This window comes from Thamnophis sirtalis, unplaced genomic scaffold (genome assembly GCF_051295495.1).
Source record: "Thamnophis sirtalis isolate CommonGarterSnake01/CBP01778 unplaced genomic scaffold, rThaSir2_p1.2 scaffold_11, whole genome shotgun sequence".
Classification (NCBI taxonomy): domain Eukaryota; kingdom Metazoa; phylum Chordata; class Lepidosauria; order Squamata; family Natricidae; genus Thamnophis; species Thamnophis sirtalis.
Window position 1 is genome coordinate 22,684,568 of NW_028261391.1, and position 21,930 is coordinate 22,706,497.

Sequence of the window (21,930 nt, forward strand, 5' to 3'; positions counted from 1 at the left end):
TTGTAGCATTTGTCTATTTTGTTTTGCTTTTAGTTAAAAGTGATAATCAGGCTGTTTTTAAGTTGCTGGATTTTTATTTTATTTTATATTTCTATATATTTTATACTATTTTTTTGTGAAATTGGCTGGTTTGAAATGTATATATTTTAAAAGTTTGCTTTGGAAAAAATATTTGAAAAATGAATGGTTTTGATGATTAAAATTAAAATTTATATTGAAGACAAATATTGTTATTAGAGGTAAAGGATGAAACAGAACACCGTGCTATAAAAGCTCTATCTAGTATTTTATTAAATTTAATTTAAAATTAAACTATTTGGCTTTGTTTTATCAGCTTTTGCAATAACTACATACAGTTTTAATCTTAATTATTATTGGCTGATAACTTTATACTTCTCCATGTAAGAAAAGATCATACAGTAGGAAAAAGAAAGAAATGGAAAAGAATAAACTCTGACATTGTTTAAACCATCTAAGCTATAAAAATTGATCATTTAAGAGGAATAATAGTACAAATAATAATATAAAAATCAATGAATTTTACAATTTTATAATAATATAAAAACCAATGATTTTTACAATGATGAAACTGAGTAAATTATACTTTGTTTTTTGTTATGTTACTTCTATAATATAAATATATTTTTAAATCCCTTATATCATATTTACTTCTATTATAAAATCGTGGTAAAAATATATTTAACGATAATGTATATTCCAGATGTTATAAATTCTCTATTGTCTGGAAATTCAACACCGGGTAGTTATTTCAAGCTAATAAAACAACATTTACATTCCAGAATCATGAAATGCATATATAGTTGGCGATGCTTAAATATTGCTTAAACATTTGCAAAAGTGTGTGTGTGTATGTGTGTATATACATACACACATACATACATACATATATACATGCATACATACATACACACACACACACATACATATATACATACATACATACACACACACATACATACATACACACATACATACACATACATACATATACATATATATATGTGTGTCTGTGTGTTTGTGTGTGTGTGTGTGTATGTATGTATGTATGTATGTGTATATATATATGTATGTATGTATGTATGTATGTATGTATGTATGTATGTATATAACCTTTCTTACAAGACTTTCTGCTGAATGTTTTATTATTCAAAATGTAATCTTTCTTAATTCAAAATGAAGGCGCTTTAGTTACTAATATTTACAAATGTGTTTACAATTAATTCTCCTTCATAAAGCAATAATTAAACCATGCAGAATCTAAAATTCAAATGGAGTATATATACTCTAATATGATAAAGGCCACACAGTTAGAGTTCAGGTCACTGTCATAACAATGAACTTTAATAAAACTAACTGAACATAAAGCGTGACCTTTTGCAATACCTAATGAACTTAAGGGCATTTAAATATATTTTCTTAACATTGAGTACAGCACTCTAAGATATTATGGCTATCTGGGCATGACCTCATACACTAGAACTCTGCTGTACCGTATTATCTTGCTCTCAGTCAATTAAATTAGAAAACAATGTGAACTTTAACTACCCAGTGTAAAATAAAATGACACCTAACCTTGCTAAAACTTTGGCATTCTGTTATAAAGGATCATCATTTTTAATTTTAAAAAAGCCATTTCAAAAATACATGGAAATGAAAATATCAGGTAGAACAAATAAGGAAATGACTATAGGTAAAACAATTGAGTCTCGTCTGTTTTGAATAAGACATTTAACCAGGCACTGCAGTATAACTGACCATATAAAATTAAGACTTGTCAATATTCCTTTTCTTGAGTATAATGTTAGATTACCTTAAAATAGGCAGCAGTTTAGAAGTTGTTTGTGTCAAATAAAGACATTTCTAATTCCTGCACATAAAATAATATGAAATCTTTAATCAAGCATGTCCATCTGATTAAAAGTTATTCAATATAAATGAATACTGCATTTGAAAGATGGAAACTCTTTAAACCTTCATTTGGAACTTCCTAAGAAATGTGCCCTTTCTAGGTAACAAGGAAATAATTCTGGTGAAAATAAAAGATTACTTCATTTTCAAGAAGGGGATAAAGCCCAACAATGACCTTTATCTTATAAAATTGCAGGAAATAATTAGTATAAAAGTTGAATCATCAATTCACTTTACAAATGGAAGTTACTACTGCAAACTGTGCCACCTTCATGGCAAAATCAAAAGGATAAATGGCTAAAACTCAAACCACTCCTGGCTCACATTCTCTCTCTCTTTCATTTTCTCTGTCTCTCTCTCTCTCTTTGGAGGGAGGGAGGGAGAGGGAGAGGGAGGGAGAGGGAGGGAGAGAGGAAAGGAGGGAGGGAGGGAGGGAGGGAGGGAGGGAGGGAGATAGATAGATAGATAGATAGATAGATAGATAGATAGATAGATAGATAGATAGATAGATAGAGATCCCTTCCGCTATATACATGCCCAGTGCAAATAAAATTAATAGTTTTTATTGGCATGGTTTATACACTCTAACTTATATTCTATATTTGTCATCTGTGCTGAAAAAAAGAAGAAAGCTCAATGTTAGGTGTGTCTCCATCAATAACCAAGAAAGAAAACTCTCAATTCCATTGTTATGAAAAGTTATGAAAAGATAGCAGCGAAAGAAAAGCAAGATCTGAGCCAGAAAGGTGCAAACAAGTACATATCAAATGATTACCTAGTCCCTCCCTCCAACGACCCCACCCCAGTGTCCAATCTGCAACTCCCTAAGGTGACATGTGAGTTGCATCTCCAAAAGGTACCATCAGACGGTTGGCTATGACTAGGCCCAAACACTGGTCACCAGCATACGCAGAAGTTGGTGAGAAGAAAACTCCCTTTTTCATATCTCCTCCAGTACCATATAATTCCCATCCCAAATACCATGCCCCCACCCTCCCCGTTTCTATGGCAGCCGATAGCAAGCAAGCGAAGCAGAGGCTGACACTCTATTTTTACTTAGCTATATTTTTTCCAAAATATTTTGATTAAATAATAAACCACTGAAATAAAAAGCACAAAAATTAATTAATAATTAAATAATAAGAATAACAAAGTATATTCAGTGGATATGATAGGTATCTACTAAGTAGCACTGGTACATAATTTCTATCATATATAATTGCTTTATCTGAAAAACTGCACTACTACCTTATTTCATTTTTTGTTACATACTTTCCCTAACAGATTGTTGGAATGCTGTAATAATATAGCTGGAAATTCAGCAAACATCTGACAAAGTACCCCATGACATTGTCAGTAGCAAACCACGTTAGTTAAGCAGGAGATAGATGTCATGATAATTAAGTAGATACATAGTTGGCTCAAAAATCATAATGAGCGTTCATCAATGCTTCCTCATCAATTTAAAGAGAGTTATTCTAGGTTCCTGCAAGGATCACTTCTTTTCATCACTGCTTTGTATGAAAAGACAAACTGGTTTGTAGCTGATACAAAATTAGGTGGGACAGCTAGAACAGACAGAAATAAAAATTCAAAACCATCTTGATAATTTAGTGAAAAGGTCTGAAAGTAACATAATTAAATTTAAGAGAAAGAAATATAAAGTTCTTGAGTTAGGAAACAAAACTCAAATGCGTTAGTACAGGGCAGAGGCTACCTCGCTTGGTAACGCATTGCTGAGAGGGTAGTTCTTCAGTGGAGAAAAGGGACTTAAATGGTTTTGAAGAAGTAGCAGTCCTCCTCAAAGATCAGGGTCTTAGATTGGGAATGTTTCTTTGTCTAATTCTGTTATCTGAGGTACAGGAGAGAGCATTTCTAATTTAGCAAACAAATTGCATTTACTCCTCTACAGAGGTAGCTTAGCATTCTACATACAATAACATTATGATTTGATTATTGTAACATATCATATGAAATTGCTTTGGAAGACTATTCAGAAATATAGCGCTCAAAATTTTAATTAGGTGACTCAATGGGAGGAAAGCTTGCCAGTTTTAAGAGAGCTATACCAATTGCCAGTTTATTTCCATATACAATTCAAGGAGATAGTTTTAAAGTTCTTCATAGCAATATGAAACTAGTTACTATAAGAACATCTGAATATTTCTCAGACGGCCACACTACATCAGTGAGGTATTTTTCATTGTTGGTACTCAATTGATGGAATTAATTGCCCATCAAAGTTCATCAACTTTTTATGCATTATGCAAGAGGTTAAACTGTTTTTACACTGGCATGTATCTCACAAACAATTATGTTTTAAAAGGTCATCTTCAGATTATGCTCACTTCTGATGACTACAAGGACCTGTCATATAGTTTTCTTGATATCAGTACAGAAGTGTTTTGTCATTGCTTTCTTATAGGATATTGTTGTACATCCAGTCTATCTAACAGCCTTGGTATTCTAATGGCTTTCCAGTCCAAATGATTGGATAGTCCTATTCGCTATTAGTATTAGTCCATAGCAGAGTATCTCCCGGTCTGAGGCATATTTCTACCTTTAGAGAAGTAGCATTATTATTCTGGTAAGTGATATATAAAAGGCATGAATGATTGATTGAAAAGAAATATTTATGATTTCCTGAAATTAAATTTAGTAATTATGGATGATGTAATTTCCTGACATTAAAACAGACTTACTCATGCCATAAGGTGCTTCTTTCGCACTTGGAGATTTAGCACTTCATACCATTGAAGAAAAATCAATGTAGTTTACAAAGTCTAAAGATTTTCCATTCTGGTCTTGACTTTATAGGAGGCAAGATTGATAGGAGGAGTATTTAAAGCTGAAATCTAGATGAATGATTTTGTATTCTTTTATAGCAGCTCTCAACTGACACTTAAAAAAGACACTTAAGTCTCAGCATTATTGCAGTCTCTCCTCCAGGATAACATACATTGTCAGAAAAAGATCTTATCTCAGATATCACCTGTTTTAGTACTAAACCTGAGAGAACAGGTTATAGGATTACCCATCTTTGACATAAGTATTATATTTATTTTAAAGGCAGAAACCAGCATTATACAACCAATACCTAGAATGTTTGAAAATCTATCAGAATTTCCTATTTGATTTCCTATTACGTGAATTTTGATTTATAGTTTTTAGTTACATTTAAAGAAATAACTAAATGAAATAATAATTATTCTTTTTAAGATGAAATTCTTTTGATCTTTATTTTCATATTAGATCCATTAATCTAAATCTGTACGCATAGAAAATTAGATGTCAGGAAGAAGGCTATGCTAGAATTGTTCTTCTTGGTAACTATACAAAAATCTTGTGAGATTTTTTAAAAAAATAATGTTTATGTATTATGAATGAGATTGTTTATGAATCCTAACTTGCACTTTGATATTCAAGTCAAATTAAACTCCAATTCTTATTTGTAAAATGAACCTAAAATATTCTACTTCATGAAGAAAATTTAGAAAAAAATAAAATACTAAGTTCATGAATACTGATAATTATTAGAAACACCACATGCTCCAGACAAAAGATAAATATATTGCAATTCATAATGTTTATATTAATATTCAAGTTTCTATAGTAAATATTTTTATTTCAAGTGTGAAAGAATAATACAAAACTACTGTCACCTCTGAGGAACAATTTAGTTACCGGTAATTCATCCTCGTTGTGCACACTCATTTATGTGGTGGTCATTTTAAGCTGATACAATATAATGTTCTCCAACTATGTGCTATGTGAATTGTTCATATAAATGGCATAAATTAAGCTGCCTTCATATATACTCAATCACATTTGTAGCCTTGATTTCTTCTCTTAATTTGTGGCCAAGATACCATATTATCCCTTTCAGAGGTTGACCTCAGAATATTAGATTTTGCAAGATAGTTCTACTAAACTGAGGGGAGACATTTACTCACCCCTGCCTTTTCATAGAAAAATCAACTTTAAACTTGCCATGATGAAAAATCAATAAAGCAGTAATTACTTCACTTATCATTGTGTGGAGAAACAAATTGGGAAGTGAAGCTTAGCATCCACACAGATTTCAGTGAAACAAGGGGAGTTTTTGGATCACTAAGCTAGGAAAGGGAAAGGTCTCTGAGCAATAATTAAATTTACTCATGCTGATTTTCTGCCAAATTTATTTCCCCAGCGTATATAAAATATTCTATACCTTACTAACTAGCATAACTAATCAATTCAACATATGAAAAACAAAAATGCAAGCTCAAAAATTAAAACATTGGGAAATACGTTTAAGAATTATTTTGTTAAATTTAAAAGAATAGGTAATTTATTTATATTTGAGATTTAAATGTACTTTAACAAGTGCATTTACTCTATATTCCAAATTCTTATATAACTTTCACATACCTATTCATTTCAGGTACCAAAAAAGAACTGTCAAGTATTTTAATTATCTTCTAGTTCAACTGAATTTTGTTCATGATCAATTCAGTGTTAATCAAGATATCATTTAATTGCATTATGAAGCATACACTAAAATGCTTACTTATATCATAATAGTAATACAAAATACTTAATCTAAATGCAAAAAACAAATTGTTCCCCTCAGCAGTATTTATACCTTACTTATATTACTGCTGTCATGATTATATACTTTGAATTTGACTAACCTATCTGAGTTTTTTAAAAAAAAATCAGTACTACCAATAAAACTGTAATAAAATCAGATACTATTGCATAAGAGCTTAATGCCATGTTTTCAGTTAGATATAAATTAAAATAATTTGTATCATAGAAACTATTTTTGTAAATATTGCATTTTTACTGATAGATTTCATGCAGCAAATTAAATTGGGGTCAGTGAAAATGAAAATACAATTACTCTATCAAACTTATATTAGAGCTGCTACAAACCAACAACATGCAAAAAGAGAAAGGAGAATGAGAATCCTTCTGCTGATTAGAGAGGCTATGGTAATTTCAAACATCGAACAACCTCCAATTCTCCCAGAAGGTGGAGACATCATTCAGACATGGGTTATTCCAGCCAGTGTCCAATAGGACTGGCTCTACCAATTGATAAGTCCCACCCTCCGTGCTAGCCTCCCCAGCTTAGACTCAGTTCATTTCCTTTGGACTGGCTGTGTCTGGTGATCTCTACAACAGTTTTTTAATTGCAAGCTGGATAAATTGGTAAATTCGTCTTAATTTGATATATTGGCTATCCTAAATTCTAAATTGTGAAATTTGCTGTTTGGTGCGGAGGTTTGCAGGACAGGATTTCTTCCCTGGCCCTAGTGGCTTTCTGAGGGGATTTGGTTCTTCCCTCTGGCCCTTCCTTGCCGCTTGTGTGCCTCATGTCGTTCCTTGGGCACTTCTTTTCTATTGCCGGGGTTTCTGGCTCATTTGCGGCTTCTAGGCTCTTAGCCGAAAAATTGCCTGTTAGCAGCCTTCGCCTACAGACAACTGCCGCCGCCTCGCAGCTGCCGAAGTCACACCAGAATCGCTATTTGGAGCCGCTGCTTCCCTTATCATCCTTTTGGGCTCGAGCTGCTTGGTTTGTCGTGTTAGCCATTTGCAGCCTTGAAACGATCAGGAGGTCATGGCGAACTAGCTGGCATTGCTGGTTCGCATTTCCAATCCCTCAGAGGACTCGAAGGTTCCAGGTGGCCATCTTGGATGAGAATTTCATCAGGAAAAACTTCCAGTGGCCATTTTGAGGCATCAAAAAAATCCATCCGCCATTTTGACAGCATCGCACGAGGTCGTGAGTAGCATGGCTTCCATTGCCTCGGATACTGTGGTTTCTGATTCCCCTCGGGATTCTACACCTCCCTCTATACCACCTACAGGGCCCGGGGAGTCAGCATTCAGGAAAAGGGTGGGCACTGTAAGGGACATTGCCCCCAAGCCTGCCAAAGTTCCAGCTCAGGAGAAGGTCCCCCCAAAAGATAGGAAGGTCCTCTGGCCTCCGGGCAACGTAAAGCCAAGGCCAAGTCACACCATTGCAAGGGGCCTACACAGGTTCAATTGACTCTGGCACCCAGGCCTCTAAGCCCTCCTGAGCAACTATCCACCAACACGGATGGGGAAAGTTCCCCATCTGCCTCCCCATTGCAGCCTGAGGACGGGGTGGTTGTCCCTGAGGAAGATGGGTCTGAAGGAGAAAGGAGTCTAACCCCTGATATAGAAGTTGGTTCCCCTAGCCCAAGGGGGGTTCCTTGCTATCCTTCTGACATGGCAGACATTATAGAGGCTGCCATAGAAAGGAGCATTGCTGCTGGCCTACAACATCGCACGGATGTGGCTTCTACCTCCAAGGCGTCTAAATCATACAAGAAGGCAAAACCTTCCAGCGCAGAGGGGATGTTTGTGATGCAAAACAACCATCAATTCCCCAGGAACTTCATGCGTTACGCGACTATGGGGGCAGAGGGAACCGACGCTCTCAGGTGCAGCTGCCCTCGGGGTCTTCTGTATGTGTTCCCTCCAATTCCACTGATTCAGCGCGTAATTTGAAAGATGCTGATCAAGGAAGCAGAACTGATTCTTATATTGCACCACTGGCCCCGCAGGCCTTGGTTCACGGACTTGATCAATCTGTCGGTGGGCCCTCAGTGGCAGCTTCCTCAATTTGACTCTTTGCTTCTATAAAGCTCCCTCCGACACCCTGATCTAGCCTGGCTTCGTCTCACCGCTTGGAGATTGAGTGAGAGGCCTTGACAGCAGCTAACTCTTACATGAGGTAATACAAATGATCCAGGCTGCCAGGCATGCATCCATTAATCACATTTACGATGCCACTTGGACTCAGTTCTCTTCCTGGTGTCAGCTACAAAGCATTTCACCTTTGCAGGCCTCCTCCATACCTAATGTGCTTCAGTTCCTTCAGCTGGGACTTGAAAAGAACAAAAAAAAATATCTCATCCCTATGAGCAGTATGTTTTTTTCTCAATCTTGGATCCTCTACAGAAGCCTGGAAGAGTTTGAGAGTTCTGTATAATAAGCTGTTCCTAGAACTGCACTCTTCTGGACAAAGAGCTTTGATGTTGTTCCCGAAATCTGTTGGAGCCACTTTCCCAGGTTAGGAATCACAATCCCATGTTCTCCTACCGTCACTGGGACCACTTTGGGCTTTACTTTCCACATTCTATCCAGTTCTTCCTTCAGGCCTGGTACTTCTCCAGCTTCTTATACTCCTTCCTAATATTCCTGTCTCTTGACACTGCTACAGCTATCACTACTGCTGTATTCTCGTCCTTGTCTATTATGTCTAGTTGTTTGGCCAGTATCTACCTCTCCATCTGGATCTGGAAGTTCCACAGGATCTTAGCCCTCTTATCCTCAACAACCTTCTCATTTGGACTTGAGAGAGTCTAGCTCATATACTTGCAGATGTTCCTGTACATAACACCAGCTATTTGATTGTGCCATTCAGTGTATGCAGTTCCTGCCTGCATCATGCATCATGACACTATGTGTTGGACTGTCACTGAAACGTCTTTGCATAGTCTGAACTTCAGGCCTAGTAGCCGCCCGGAGTCCTTCAGGATTGGGTGGCCTATAAACTGCATAAATAAATAGATAGATAGATAGATAGATAGATAGATAGATAGATAGATAGATAGATAGATAGTATGGTAGACCCCTACTTTTATGGGATTGGTGTTTAGTGCCTTTTCTTGTGCTCTTGTGCTGCTGCATAGTGTCTCAGTGCTATCTTTAGTCCAACCTTTTGCAAGCACTAGATTTCCCAATGTTGTGGTCCACCGGTGGTTTGCGGAGCTGGCAGTAGAGTTGGACAACAAGGGGGTTGGGGAGGAACATGGGCCAGTCCTAGAATCTGGGGAAGGCTCAATGAGAGCTCCATATTGGAGGCATAGAAGAGGGCAGAACCATCTGGGAGTTATGTGCTGCCTCCAGAACCTCCAGAGTCAAACATCAACAAGGCAGAGAAACAAGGTCCCCCTGTTCCCGGTGCGTGCATGCGCAGAGCTGCCAGAAGGCAAGAACAGTTAAGACAGAAGTGACAATTCGGGACTAAGGCTTGGAGATGATTGGCCCCTCCCATAGGACATAAGGGAGGAGCAAAGGCACGTGAGCCTTTGCAGGAAGCAACTTTGTTCATGCTTGTCAGTTTACCTTTTGACTCTTTGCTACATGTGGCCTTGCCAAGCTAATTGCAAATTAAGTCTTTGGCAGCATTTCAAGGAAGGTAAAGGTGGGTACTTATCAGCCTTACCTCAAAAGACTTTGGCAGCCTACTGTAGAACTCTTTACAACTATTTGGGACTCATTAGGCTGTGAATGAACATAATTCACAGCCATTGAAATAAAAAGAGGGTTTTTGGGACTAAGCCTGTGCTTTTTACTGTATCAGGAAGCCTAGGTCAGAATACCTAGATAAAAGTTATCAGCTGGTATAGTCTCTGAGTGTTGGACTTGGAGTGAAAATCTCTGTATACTGTAAGGCGCTTCTGGGCTCTCACATCAGCAACTTCCATGTCTTCCTTTGGCCAACTGACTATACTAGCAGAGTATACATCTGACTAACCAACATTTAATTTAGCACTTATGTAATCATATTTTATTAATTCTCTATTGCTAACATATTATTTCTTTTTAACTTTCTTTCATTTGCTTTTTTATATCTTAAGGACTTCATTTAATCTCTATGTACTTAAATTTAATGCATCTTATGCTTTTATTTTACCTCTTATTTGGTTCTTAATTTTCATGGTCCTTTATAATTGTATGTTTATAAAACATTGGTCAATGATCATAATAAACTTGAACTGCCTTTATTTATTTTGTGATTTTCTTTTCTTTTTAATACTAATTTGGATTTATTAGGTTTTTTTTGTTCAATGTTATACATCACATAATCCTTTTTAATTGGAGTAGTTTTTATAAAGACTGTAAAATAAGTAATATATAAAATTAATTTTCATTTGCTATACAGATAGCTATGACTTTCTTATATAAAGTCCACTGTGAATTTCAGATACGGGACCTTCTAAAATAATGTATAATATTTCCACATACTAGCTGCTAAGTAATTGTATGACTGTAATAATCAGAATTAGTTTCTGTATATGTGCCTTAAATTTAGTTTAGGATATGGGTAAAAAAAGAGGAGATTCTGACAAGAGATTTATATTATTTGAGATGTATAATGTTTATATAGCAATATTTTTAAAATAACATTTTCCAGTTTTCTCTGACAAAATAGTTCCTTACTGCTTGCAACATTTTAACAGGTGCGCTATCCTCAAAAGTAGTATACAACTATAACAGACAATAAATTATATTATTTAAATGCTACATTACAGATTTTTCTAGTGGTGACAGGTCAAGGAACATGTTTCCATAATTATGGATAATGTACTTGCACCAATCAGATCAAAGAATAGTTATTTGTTTATTGATTATAGCATTCTTAAACAGTTGAAATATATTCTGATGTAATCAGGTCAAACTAATAACTGATGCATAATACTATGGCCCTTTTGAAATAATTGGTTTTTTATTATTAAACTGATAGTTCATCAGATGAAATTTAAGATATTGATTCCTTAAAGCTCTAAATGACCTTGCTCCAAGTTCTCCTGGCATATAATTATCTCCACATGACAGTCAATAGACGAATCTTTCTTCAAAAAGTCCTGATTCATGCTGAACAAATGGAAGAAGGTATTCTGTATCATTTCCCAACTTACAGAATGTTCTCTCTTCAGAATTAGATTTGCCTCATCTCCTCATCTTCAAGGAGATCTCAAGTTCAGCAAGAATCTTTGAAATGATTGACTCAATTTTTTAGGCATACATTTTTATTTGGATTTTAACATTTTATTTATTTATTGCATTTATTGGCCATCTATCATAGAAATCATGCACACATATAGTAATAAGGGCAAGAAATTGTAAAAGTGAAATAAACAGAAAAAAGGAAAAATAGGAAATGAAATATTAGAAATGAATTCTTAAAATTAATGGACTATTAAAATAAGTAGTTTTATATCTTCATTTTTTTATTCTTGTTTTTTCATTTTGTTTTTTTATTTTTTTACTTTAATTTGCACAGTATGGATTTTTATTTTAATACATATCATTTTATAATAATTTTATTATGTTGACATATATGTTATACATATTAATATTAAGAAAATTTAATATATATAAAATGTATATAAAAGAAATATATGCCTTTAACATTTAATAAAAATAATTAGAAAAGAATGAATAAAAAATGGAACGATATAAAAGACTGTCAGTGAAATTTCATTAGAAACTGACTTGAGCATGTGAATGGCATTTGTTTAGTCCCTTCCTAATTGTAAACCTGTTGTAAATTGTCCTTGAAAAGAAGGTATGCTACTGAAAATTGAAATCAACAGCAGTTAATACATTAAAAAGAGCTTACATTGAAGAAGTCTTCACTGGGAAAATTTACATATCAAATAATAAAAGCAAGATGATTTGCATAGAAAAGGTCCTCAGCCAATTTATGTTAACAACCACAAAAAATACTGACAGATACATAGATGTAGAAGCTTTTAAAGAGTATTTGGAGACATAAATAGTCATAAATATTTTTATGGATTAAAAGAAATACAAAGTGCAACATATTTTTACTGATCCATAGCTAACAAACTATTGGTTCACAAAGAAGCCATTGAAAAAGGGGTTTTAATTGGTTCATAAATTACTTGATCTTAGATATAAATACTGATATATCTATGACATTTCAAAGCATGTGTTTTATATGGTTGTTCAAAAGTAACTAAACCAGGAAAACAGTCATTAAAATGGCAATTGTTATTCAAACTCAACAAATGTACAGTAATATGCTTTGAACTAAGACAGATAGTTTCACATGTAGACTAATGGGAAACCATCTGTGCATGGATTTGTGTTCAATGAAAACATCAACTCAGTGAATACATGCTGAAAAATGAGCATGACTCCCATATTAGAATTATTAGAAAAGAAACAGAAAGTATTGCCATTAAAGCAATATTTTAAACATAAATCTTTAACATAACCATACTTAAAATACAAGCCTACAGTTCTGGTCACCATATTTCCAAAAAGGATATTTCAGTCCTTTGACAAGTCAAATTAAGCCTTTATATCATATGATGAGATACATAATTTCTTCATACAAGATATATTTCCCCCCTATTTTATTATATATAATGAGGGATCATACAAATTGATTGAGTATTAGGAGGCTTAGAATAGTACTTTCTATGAAAATTGCTACATGTTAATTCCAACATCCAATCTAAAAATCACAAATAGAAACTGAGGAAATCAGAGGAAACACAGATAAATTACCTTCTTTTTTCTTCTTTGCTTCTTGTTCACTTCTCTCTTTTGCTTTTAATGCTTCATCAGCTTTAGCTAAAAATAATGTATTGACATGACGATTAGTTCTATAATAAACATCTGGAAAATGTAATACACTTAGAAACAACATAGTCATTTGAATCTCTGATGGAAAGACCTGGACAGACCCTTTTTATATAAATTTAGCATAACATAGCTATAACTGAATGTCAGATACCAAATGAAATTTTATTTGTATTTTTTTTTGTAAATGACTCTTCTTAAATGTGAATTTCTATTCCTAATGTCTTTCCCAAGGACATTCTTCCAAAAAGCCTTTGGGGCTAAAAGTAAATGTAGTTCCAGAATGATTCTTCAAAGACAGGGCAAAACTTAATTCTTCCAAACAGGCCTGACCCTTCCAAAATGCAACAGTAAGGAACAGGAAAAAGGAAAAGTGCTGGATACCAAGAAAACTCAGTGAATCCCTCACTTTCATAGCTTACAACTCCCTGAAGAAGTTGATGTAATTTATGAACAGGCAATGTTTCTAGGTTAATGGGACAACAAATCTCCCAATCTTTGTTATTTTGTCTAAACAAAATATCTTAGCTATTCATGCATCTGTGTAATAATATTCTTTCTTGAAAAACAATATAGCACCCAAACCATTTTAAAAGCCATATGCAGAGTTCAGCAAATACTACCTGGGAGCATTCCAGGTGAAGTCTCCATTTCCAGAACATGGTTGTCTAGCACAAAGAAACTCTAAAAGCTATATATGTTTGATATATTATCCAAATGGGATGTGATCTGGAAATGAGAGTGAATGGATGGAACACGCCAATTTTCCTAGAATGCATTGCAAATGTCTTCAAGACAGATCACAAGATCACTCTAACTTAAGTCAATTACTTATCAATTACTGAATTAATATCTCTCTTCCTTCCCTCCCTAATGTGTTCAGGAGCAGTTATATTCAAGCCCAGATTTATGCCAAATGCAAGGGCTTGCTCTACTGGGACAAAATGTGTGTCTTTTGCAAATCAGAACCTCCTTTGCTCGTTTGTAGATGCCTCCATTTTGGTTAAAGTTATACTTGTGAAATAATGCCAGATCAGTTTGTATGTGGATACATTATTCTACCTCATTGCCTTGCTAGGCTACAGAAAGGAACATGAAGACGTTCTAGAATCTTCTGAAATACAGTGTTGCATAGAAGGTGCTGAATGAAGAATGGTATGGTCAGCATGTAACCAGACTATAGGATGAAATAAATTCTCTATAGAGGCATGATATCATTTCATGGATAATACCCTCTTTTTCGGTGCAAACTACAAAGCTGTATTTAATCGATGTTATGACAGCACTTTTAAAAACAGAATCTTCTTTTAGAAATATCTCCTCTTATTACTTAATTAAGTACAAGTTGCTCAACTGCAAGGGTTTTAAACACTTTACTACAGATGTTAAAGAAGATTAAAAATATACAGCACAGTAACAAGGGACTATCAATATACTCTGTAAATTAATTAAATTTCTGTTCTAGCACATCATTTATTCTGAAACATTAATGTCTCAAAGGGGCCATTCTCCTTTATTGCTATCTCACTGCATGATGAGTGAACTTAGAGAATAATCTCTAATAGCATTATAGTAGATGAAATATTAAGTTTTTTTAAAAAAAAACATTGCTTTGTCAACAGATAGAGAAGCATAATGTAGGTAGTTATATTCTAGACCAGCTCTTACTATGTAATAAATCCATTAAAGAGCAACAGTTTCAAATGCTAGTCTTCTATACCAACATATTTGTTATATGAATATTCAATTGATTTAGTAAGCATGAAAGGCATGAATGCCACATGACCCACAAATTTAAATCTAATATCTCTTTTCAGTTGGTATCTATGCCTTCTTAAAATACACAGCTTAAATACTGATGTTCTAAAATGACAGCACCAATTACAGAGACATCTGTTTCCATTTACAAGCTTTTAGATACACTTAGAGTACATTTTAAATCATGAAATATTAAAACTTTTCTGCCAGCGATCTCTTTACAAGAATGTATTAAATTAGATAATAAAACAAATCACTGGTAACTATAAAGATTTTTACTTCATTTACACTTATTCACACTAATACCAAGGTAAGGATAATAGAAATTCCATTTAAATTTAATTTTGGTTATATGTGTAATTGTAGCTATACCCCTTGAGTCATGGAAATGCTCAGCTTATGTTTCTTTCAAATTACCATCTCAGATTCACATTCCACTCTTTATAACTATCTTCAATATGTATTAGTAAAGCTCATTAGAATGAAATTTAATAATGCAAACATTAGGTGGGTTTCAAGATCCTCCATTATCAACACAAGATGGATTGCTTATATATAGCTCTTGGGCCAACCAGGCAAAATTTAGATTCAATAAACTAGCAGGCTTAAATTTGATTTATTTATTCCACCATGCCAGTGCGTTCTTCATAACTGATGTTTTCTGCATAGGAAGAGTTTATTGGATTTTTTTAAAATAATAGCTAGCTCATAAGTAAAAATGCCATCTCATAGTTAGAAATGCATTTTTATACATTGCAGAACTTATACTGCCAATCTTTTTTCAGTACTGTATAATTTTTAAGTATTTTATTTTCCATTCCTGTTGATTACTTTGAATACGGCAGCATCATAAAAATATGTCTGTCTGTCTGTCTGTCTGCATCTCATTCAGATACTCAAAGGAGAATGCATAAAAATCTTTTCTCTTTTCCCATAACAGGTATGGGAGACTATTGGAACCAGATGATGGAGTAGTAGTAGTAGTAGTAGTAATAGTAATAGTAGTAGTAGTTGTTCGGTGAAAGTGAGAAGACATCAAACCCATACGCAATGGCCACTGGAAAAAAACATTTCAGAGACTCGGTCTATAAATTTATCTGAGAACTTATTTCTATATCTTTCAAGAGTATATTTTTATCTTGATTAGCATTACAAATGTCTTTCTGAAATCCTTGTGGTTGTTAATTTCCATGGCATTATGTATGAGGTAAACTGGGCTAAGAGAAAAGAACTGGTCCAAAGTCACCCAATTACCCTTCCATGGATGAAGGTAGATGAGAAACTAGTCTTTCTTTCAATCCAACATTTGAACTGTTATATTACACTAATATGATCCTAAAACTGAAATGTTTTACTTAACTCATTTGGAAAGTTACTTTCTAAAATCATTCAGAATTCTTTATAAGTAACTTTAAAACATAGAAGCCAGTTTGGGTAAGGCACCAGGCTAGAAACAGAGACTATTAAGTTCCATCACAGGGACAAAACCAGCTAGTCGCTTATATTTGAATAATATATGAATGGTGCATACTATTTTCATTAAAAATAGTCCTCTAATTGGCTATATTCCACATAACAGTCCTATGAATAACCACCTTTTAGCAACTTTTATCCAAAAGCAATTGACAACTTTGGTCCCAAAAAAGTTGGGTAACTTTGATCCCGATGATAAAAATTGAAACATATAGTTTTTTATTAATTAGGATTGTGAAGCTTCATTTAGGCAAGAGATTTGCTGAGTGAGTGAATGCTGGGCCTTCATGCCTTTAATGATAAGCAATGTTATCCAAAGTGTTGAAAAGGAGTAAGAAATAGACAGAGAAATTAAAAATATAAGAAAAACAAGCATAATGTACAATTCCAAGTAAAAAAAACTTAATTTCTACCACATTCATAGAGTGCTTCATAAATTGTCTTTTATTTTTAAATTTTCTCTTCTTTCTTCCTGAAGATCTCATCCAGTCATGACTTTCTCAGACTTTGCCTTTTTCTTAAGCTTTTGCTCCTCTATTATATATATACAGAGCCAAAGTGGCGCAGTGGTTAAATGCAGCACTGCAGGCTACTTCAGCTGACTGCAGTTCTGCAGTTCGGCTGTTCAAATCTCACCGGCTCAGGGTTGACTCAGCCTTCCATCCTTCCGAGGTGGGTAAAATGAGGACCCGGATTGTTGTTGGGGGCAATATGCTGACTCTGTAAACCGCTTAGAAAGGGCTGAAAGCCCTATGAAGCGGTATATAAGTCTAACTGCTATTGCTAACTGCTATTGCTATTTATTTTGTAATTCAGTTCTCATTTATTCTCTCTCTGTGACCAAGTCACCTCAACAACTTTTATATACTGCTCTTGCATTTTGTATTCAATATATGTTCATTATATCCTAACTCATCTTCTTTTGCCATACAAATATCTTAAATAATCCATTCTCACACCATTTAGGTAATATTCATGTTTCTTCTGCCATATCTGTCTCTTCCATACCACAAACTAGACAGAAGCAGAGTCTTTTTTTCTTCTTTTAACAAACATTCATTCCTTGGAACATACCACATATTACTTACTATCTTTCTATCTATCAGAAAAGACACATTTTAGTATTTCTCCAACAATTTCCCAATCTTTAGTAAACTTTCACCGAGGTAGAAAAGTTCATTACTTGCCCTTTTTTCATCATTTATGTAGAAATTGTTAATCAAGAAGAATAAAGGAAGAAATGGCAGATCCTTGAAAAAAATTATATTCCCTACACTCCATATTTTCAGCTTTTTCTCCACAATGTAGCTGCTACATAGGATACAGAACTGTCACTACAGCTTGGTATTTAAAGATAGGGACTATAGGAAATAATAAGAGGAAAGTCAAGTGGAGGCTATGCACATCAAAGCTTAAAGTAATTAATTTTGAAAAGGAAGTCCTCTTTTATACAATCTATATTCTTTTTTTGTGTATCTATGTAGAAAATCAGAGCACAGTGGCATCTGAAAGATTAATAAATTATACATTCCATTTATTAGTCTTTAAGATGTCACAGTATTCTGATTCATTAGTTTGAAAAGAGAAATGCTTACTACTACTAGGTCATAAACACAAATGTGCACATTGGTCTTTAATAGCAGTGAATAGCAAGGTCCTTTTTAAATAAATGAGATACCATACAGTATAACATGAAATGTCACACATTAGCTAATCAATTAATGAATCACGTTCATTATAAAATATAACCTAGGAATATAGTCAACCATAGATAGATAGGCTTTGTTTATATGGCACCAACTACTAATTAAGATTAATGAAACTATGTCAAACCTATGAATAGCACAGATAACTGCCTTCATTTTGGAAAAAAATAAATAAAACAGAGATATACAATTTTTTACAATTTAATCATATACTATTTTGATTTTAGGAAATGTAATAGTAAAGTATAAACAAAATCTGAGCAATAGTAAAAATCAAACCAACTACAAAATTAAGGAAAATGAAACAAATCTATTGAAAATATGTGCATCCGCACATTTTAAACTTTTATCTTCTTGTCCAAAATTCACTATCATCACTATATGTAAAATCTGTGAACAAAAGTCCAGATTAGATCCCTCAAAAAAGAATCAGATTTAGATAATAACGAACCTAGTTTTTAACCACAAGAAGAATATGAAAGGTATCTTTTTCTTTAGTGTATTTTAGGAGTACAAATATTTACATTTTCCCTGATTTAAAACACTATCCTATGCATGTTTATCATGTCAATCTCAAAAAAGCTGAAAATACAGAAAATACAGAATGCTAATCATATTATATAATTATATAATAAGTGCTAATTTATTCTGTCATACTATAAATTGATAATACAAGCATAATGTGTTATAATGTGTTATCCAGGCCTTTGTTCCAACTGCAAGCCTTAAAGGACAAAAGCAGAACTTCAAGTTAAGGACAAAATCATGTTTTTAGATAAATCCTCTGGAAAAGCTTTCAGATGCTGTATTTAAGATAAATAGAAAATAGTCATGCTGTGAACATTTCTACATAGTTTCCCATGACTTTTCTTATATAACTACATATTATACATATTTAGAAATACTTTTTTTGTTTTTATAAACTAAAAAGGAGAATTAGCAGCACTGCAAGTAATGTAATAAAATAATTCCATACACTTTGGTTTTCATACTAGTAAATAATAGGTTAGAGTAGAAATTGGAAATAAAAGTCTAAGAGCTAGAAAATAAGAGTATTAAACTTCTGATTCTATTTTAATGACTTACATTTAGATACTGTCAATGAATCATGAAGGCAACACTTATTCATAAAGAACCAGATATTCACTAGATGGCGCAACAAGAATAATTTAAATCTTTATTTAAGCATGCAGTCTGTCTGTTGGAATGAAACAAATGCAATGACGGATAAATCACTCATTTTTGGTTGCTGGCCTAATCCTGAAGTATTAAACTAAACTAAAATCTTTTCATCTGTTTCCCCATGAATGCAGCTATAAAAAATTATGCTGGAATAAAAGCAAACAATAATTTTAATAAGAATAAAAAAACAAAGGAAAAAGTAATAGAAACAAAAAGGAAGCAGATTATAGTCATTTTGACTGTATTTCTTTAGATACAATTATATTTTTGAAAATTTAGATGAAAATAGTGCTTCTAAATATTTGTTTTTAAAATAAGTTTAAACCTGCTGAAAACTCTCTATATGATTCTTGTACTGTACATTTGTTCAATAGATAAAGTCATATACTAGTTATATCATTCTTTTGCTCAATAGCTATAAACAAAATAGACACATATCTTACTAAACAATATTTGGAATCATATTAAATAATGCAACATCATCATGGGAAGGTCCAATAAACATGCAGCTTTTCAAATAGTGCCTTATAGTTATCTGAGCCACAAATAATTTTATTAAGAAACATTATAAATGAATTTAAATTGTGTCAAGTTTTAGTACCCTGGATTTTTAGCATACAAATTTCAAAATATAGACCTGATATATATAAATATATAAATCTTGGAGCCAGCAAGCATCTTCTAAGTTCAATAATTTAAATTATTTAAATCTAGAAAAACTAGATTTACCAGGAATGTTAACTTTCTAATCTTAGATCTGTACAGTGGAGGGTGAGGGGGGAGACAATAGAATGCAGATATACATTCTTATAGCAGTGGGAGGCGATACAATCAGATAAACCTCCCCAAAGACTTTGCAAATCCTGGTTACTACGTACTGTATTAAGACCATGTTTCTCATCACTTAATGCTTATTTTCATCACTTTGCTTAAAATATTGATAATCAATTAGAGCTACGTCTGTTTTGCCACCGAATCTGTGTCACAGTCTATCAGACTGTCAGGGCCAATTCAATCCTCATTCAAAGTTAATTTTTTCTTCACAAATCTGCCTTTCGAGGAGTCATTAGGCGCAGAACATAGCCTGAGGTGCAATCACCTATTCTCTTTCATTAGTGGCAGGCAGAGTAGGTGAGGGAGATTATTAGAACTTTGGAATGATCACAAAGCAGCGTGCTGCCTGTCAGATCCCCCCAACATTTAATTCATCTAGCCAACTCACCAGCACTCTTGCCAACAGTTTTAAATGGACATTATTCATGAACATCTGTGACATGCTGAATATTCTGTGCTACGAATGATGAAAAAGCAAGGCACCCTTTGACTTTAAAATTAATTCTATGGTCAAAACAATTAACAATATAACCCACATGCTTGTGATGTTATTTTTAGTCATCAGGAAAAAGAAAGTTAAAAAAACAACAACAACCAACTCGCACTATATTTTTTAAGATGAAAAACATTTCAATGTACTACGTCTTGCAATAAAAGCTAATGCAATGTTTTCTTTATGTAGGAGGTTAACTAGTTTTCTTTGTGCTATTTAATATATTAAGTGGTTAGTTAACCACACTATAAAAACCCTTTGATGTGTTTATGAAGAGGAATGAAATGAATTTATACATTTAATTTTAATACAATACCATGTTATGTTAGAGTGCAGTTTCGTCTCATAATGGGCAACCATATATAGCAGATGAAAACATTATTTTGAATTATCAAACATAAATACAATACGTCTGATATTGAAAATAATGTTTTTATCTGTTTAGCTGCCCCTCTATATGCAAAAAGAATTATACACATTGGGGTGGTCTACAAGTACTGTTAATAAATAAAAATAAATCTCCTTTCAGATAGCTCATTTTGTAATAAAAATACTAAAGATGCATAGATCGTCAGATCTGATTTCCAAATAATATCTCAGAATACGCAGGTATGTAGATCTAGCATCTCCCTGCATCACCATGAAGTAGTTATGTCTTTCTCCAGAATCACATTACTGCAGTATTGCAGACAAGCACTTTTCATATTCCTGTCCACTCCAAAGCAATATTCAGAAATCAAATTTGAAGCACTGCACAGCTGTAATGTGTGTGTGTGTGTGTGTGTGTCTCCTATTTACCTATAGGAAGATAACCCTGAAGTAAAGATCTGTCTTCCACATTCAAAAGGCAAGTTAGCAAAAAATGTGTTTGCTTCTTTTGCATTAACCACAGCTAAGGTGGCTCTTTCTTTTTAAAAATACACCATTTAGGTAAATATAGCATTATTAATTAAGAAGGTCTTTGGCATTCAAAAGATTGGACACAAATCCCTTTCAAAGAAAGTTATTGTGCATTATCCTAACAAACGCACACAACAAGAAACACATACAGATACACACATAATGCCAAGAATCTTAGTAGAATTAATGCAACAGATAGGTAAGATACTATTAGATCATTCACAGGCATTTTAGAAA

The 21,930-nt window shown here is 33.5% G+C and overlaps 1 protein-coding gene across 2 annotated transcripts in view; it reads right to left on the bottom strand.

The window, feature by feature from the left end:
- Nucleotides 1-21,930, bottom strand: part of RSRC1 (arginine and serine rich coiled-coil 1) — a 136,098-nt gene that overhangs the window by 14,705 nt on the left and 99,463 nt on the right. For both annotated transcript variants that reach the window (XM_087725322.1, XM_087725321.1), the window contains one exon: nucleotides 13,273-13,338. In XM_087725322.1, coding sequence (XP_087581448.1) covers nucleotides 13,273-13,338 — 66 coding nt within the window. The remainder of the gene's footprint in view (nucleotides 1-13,272; nucleotides 13,339-21,930) is intronic.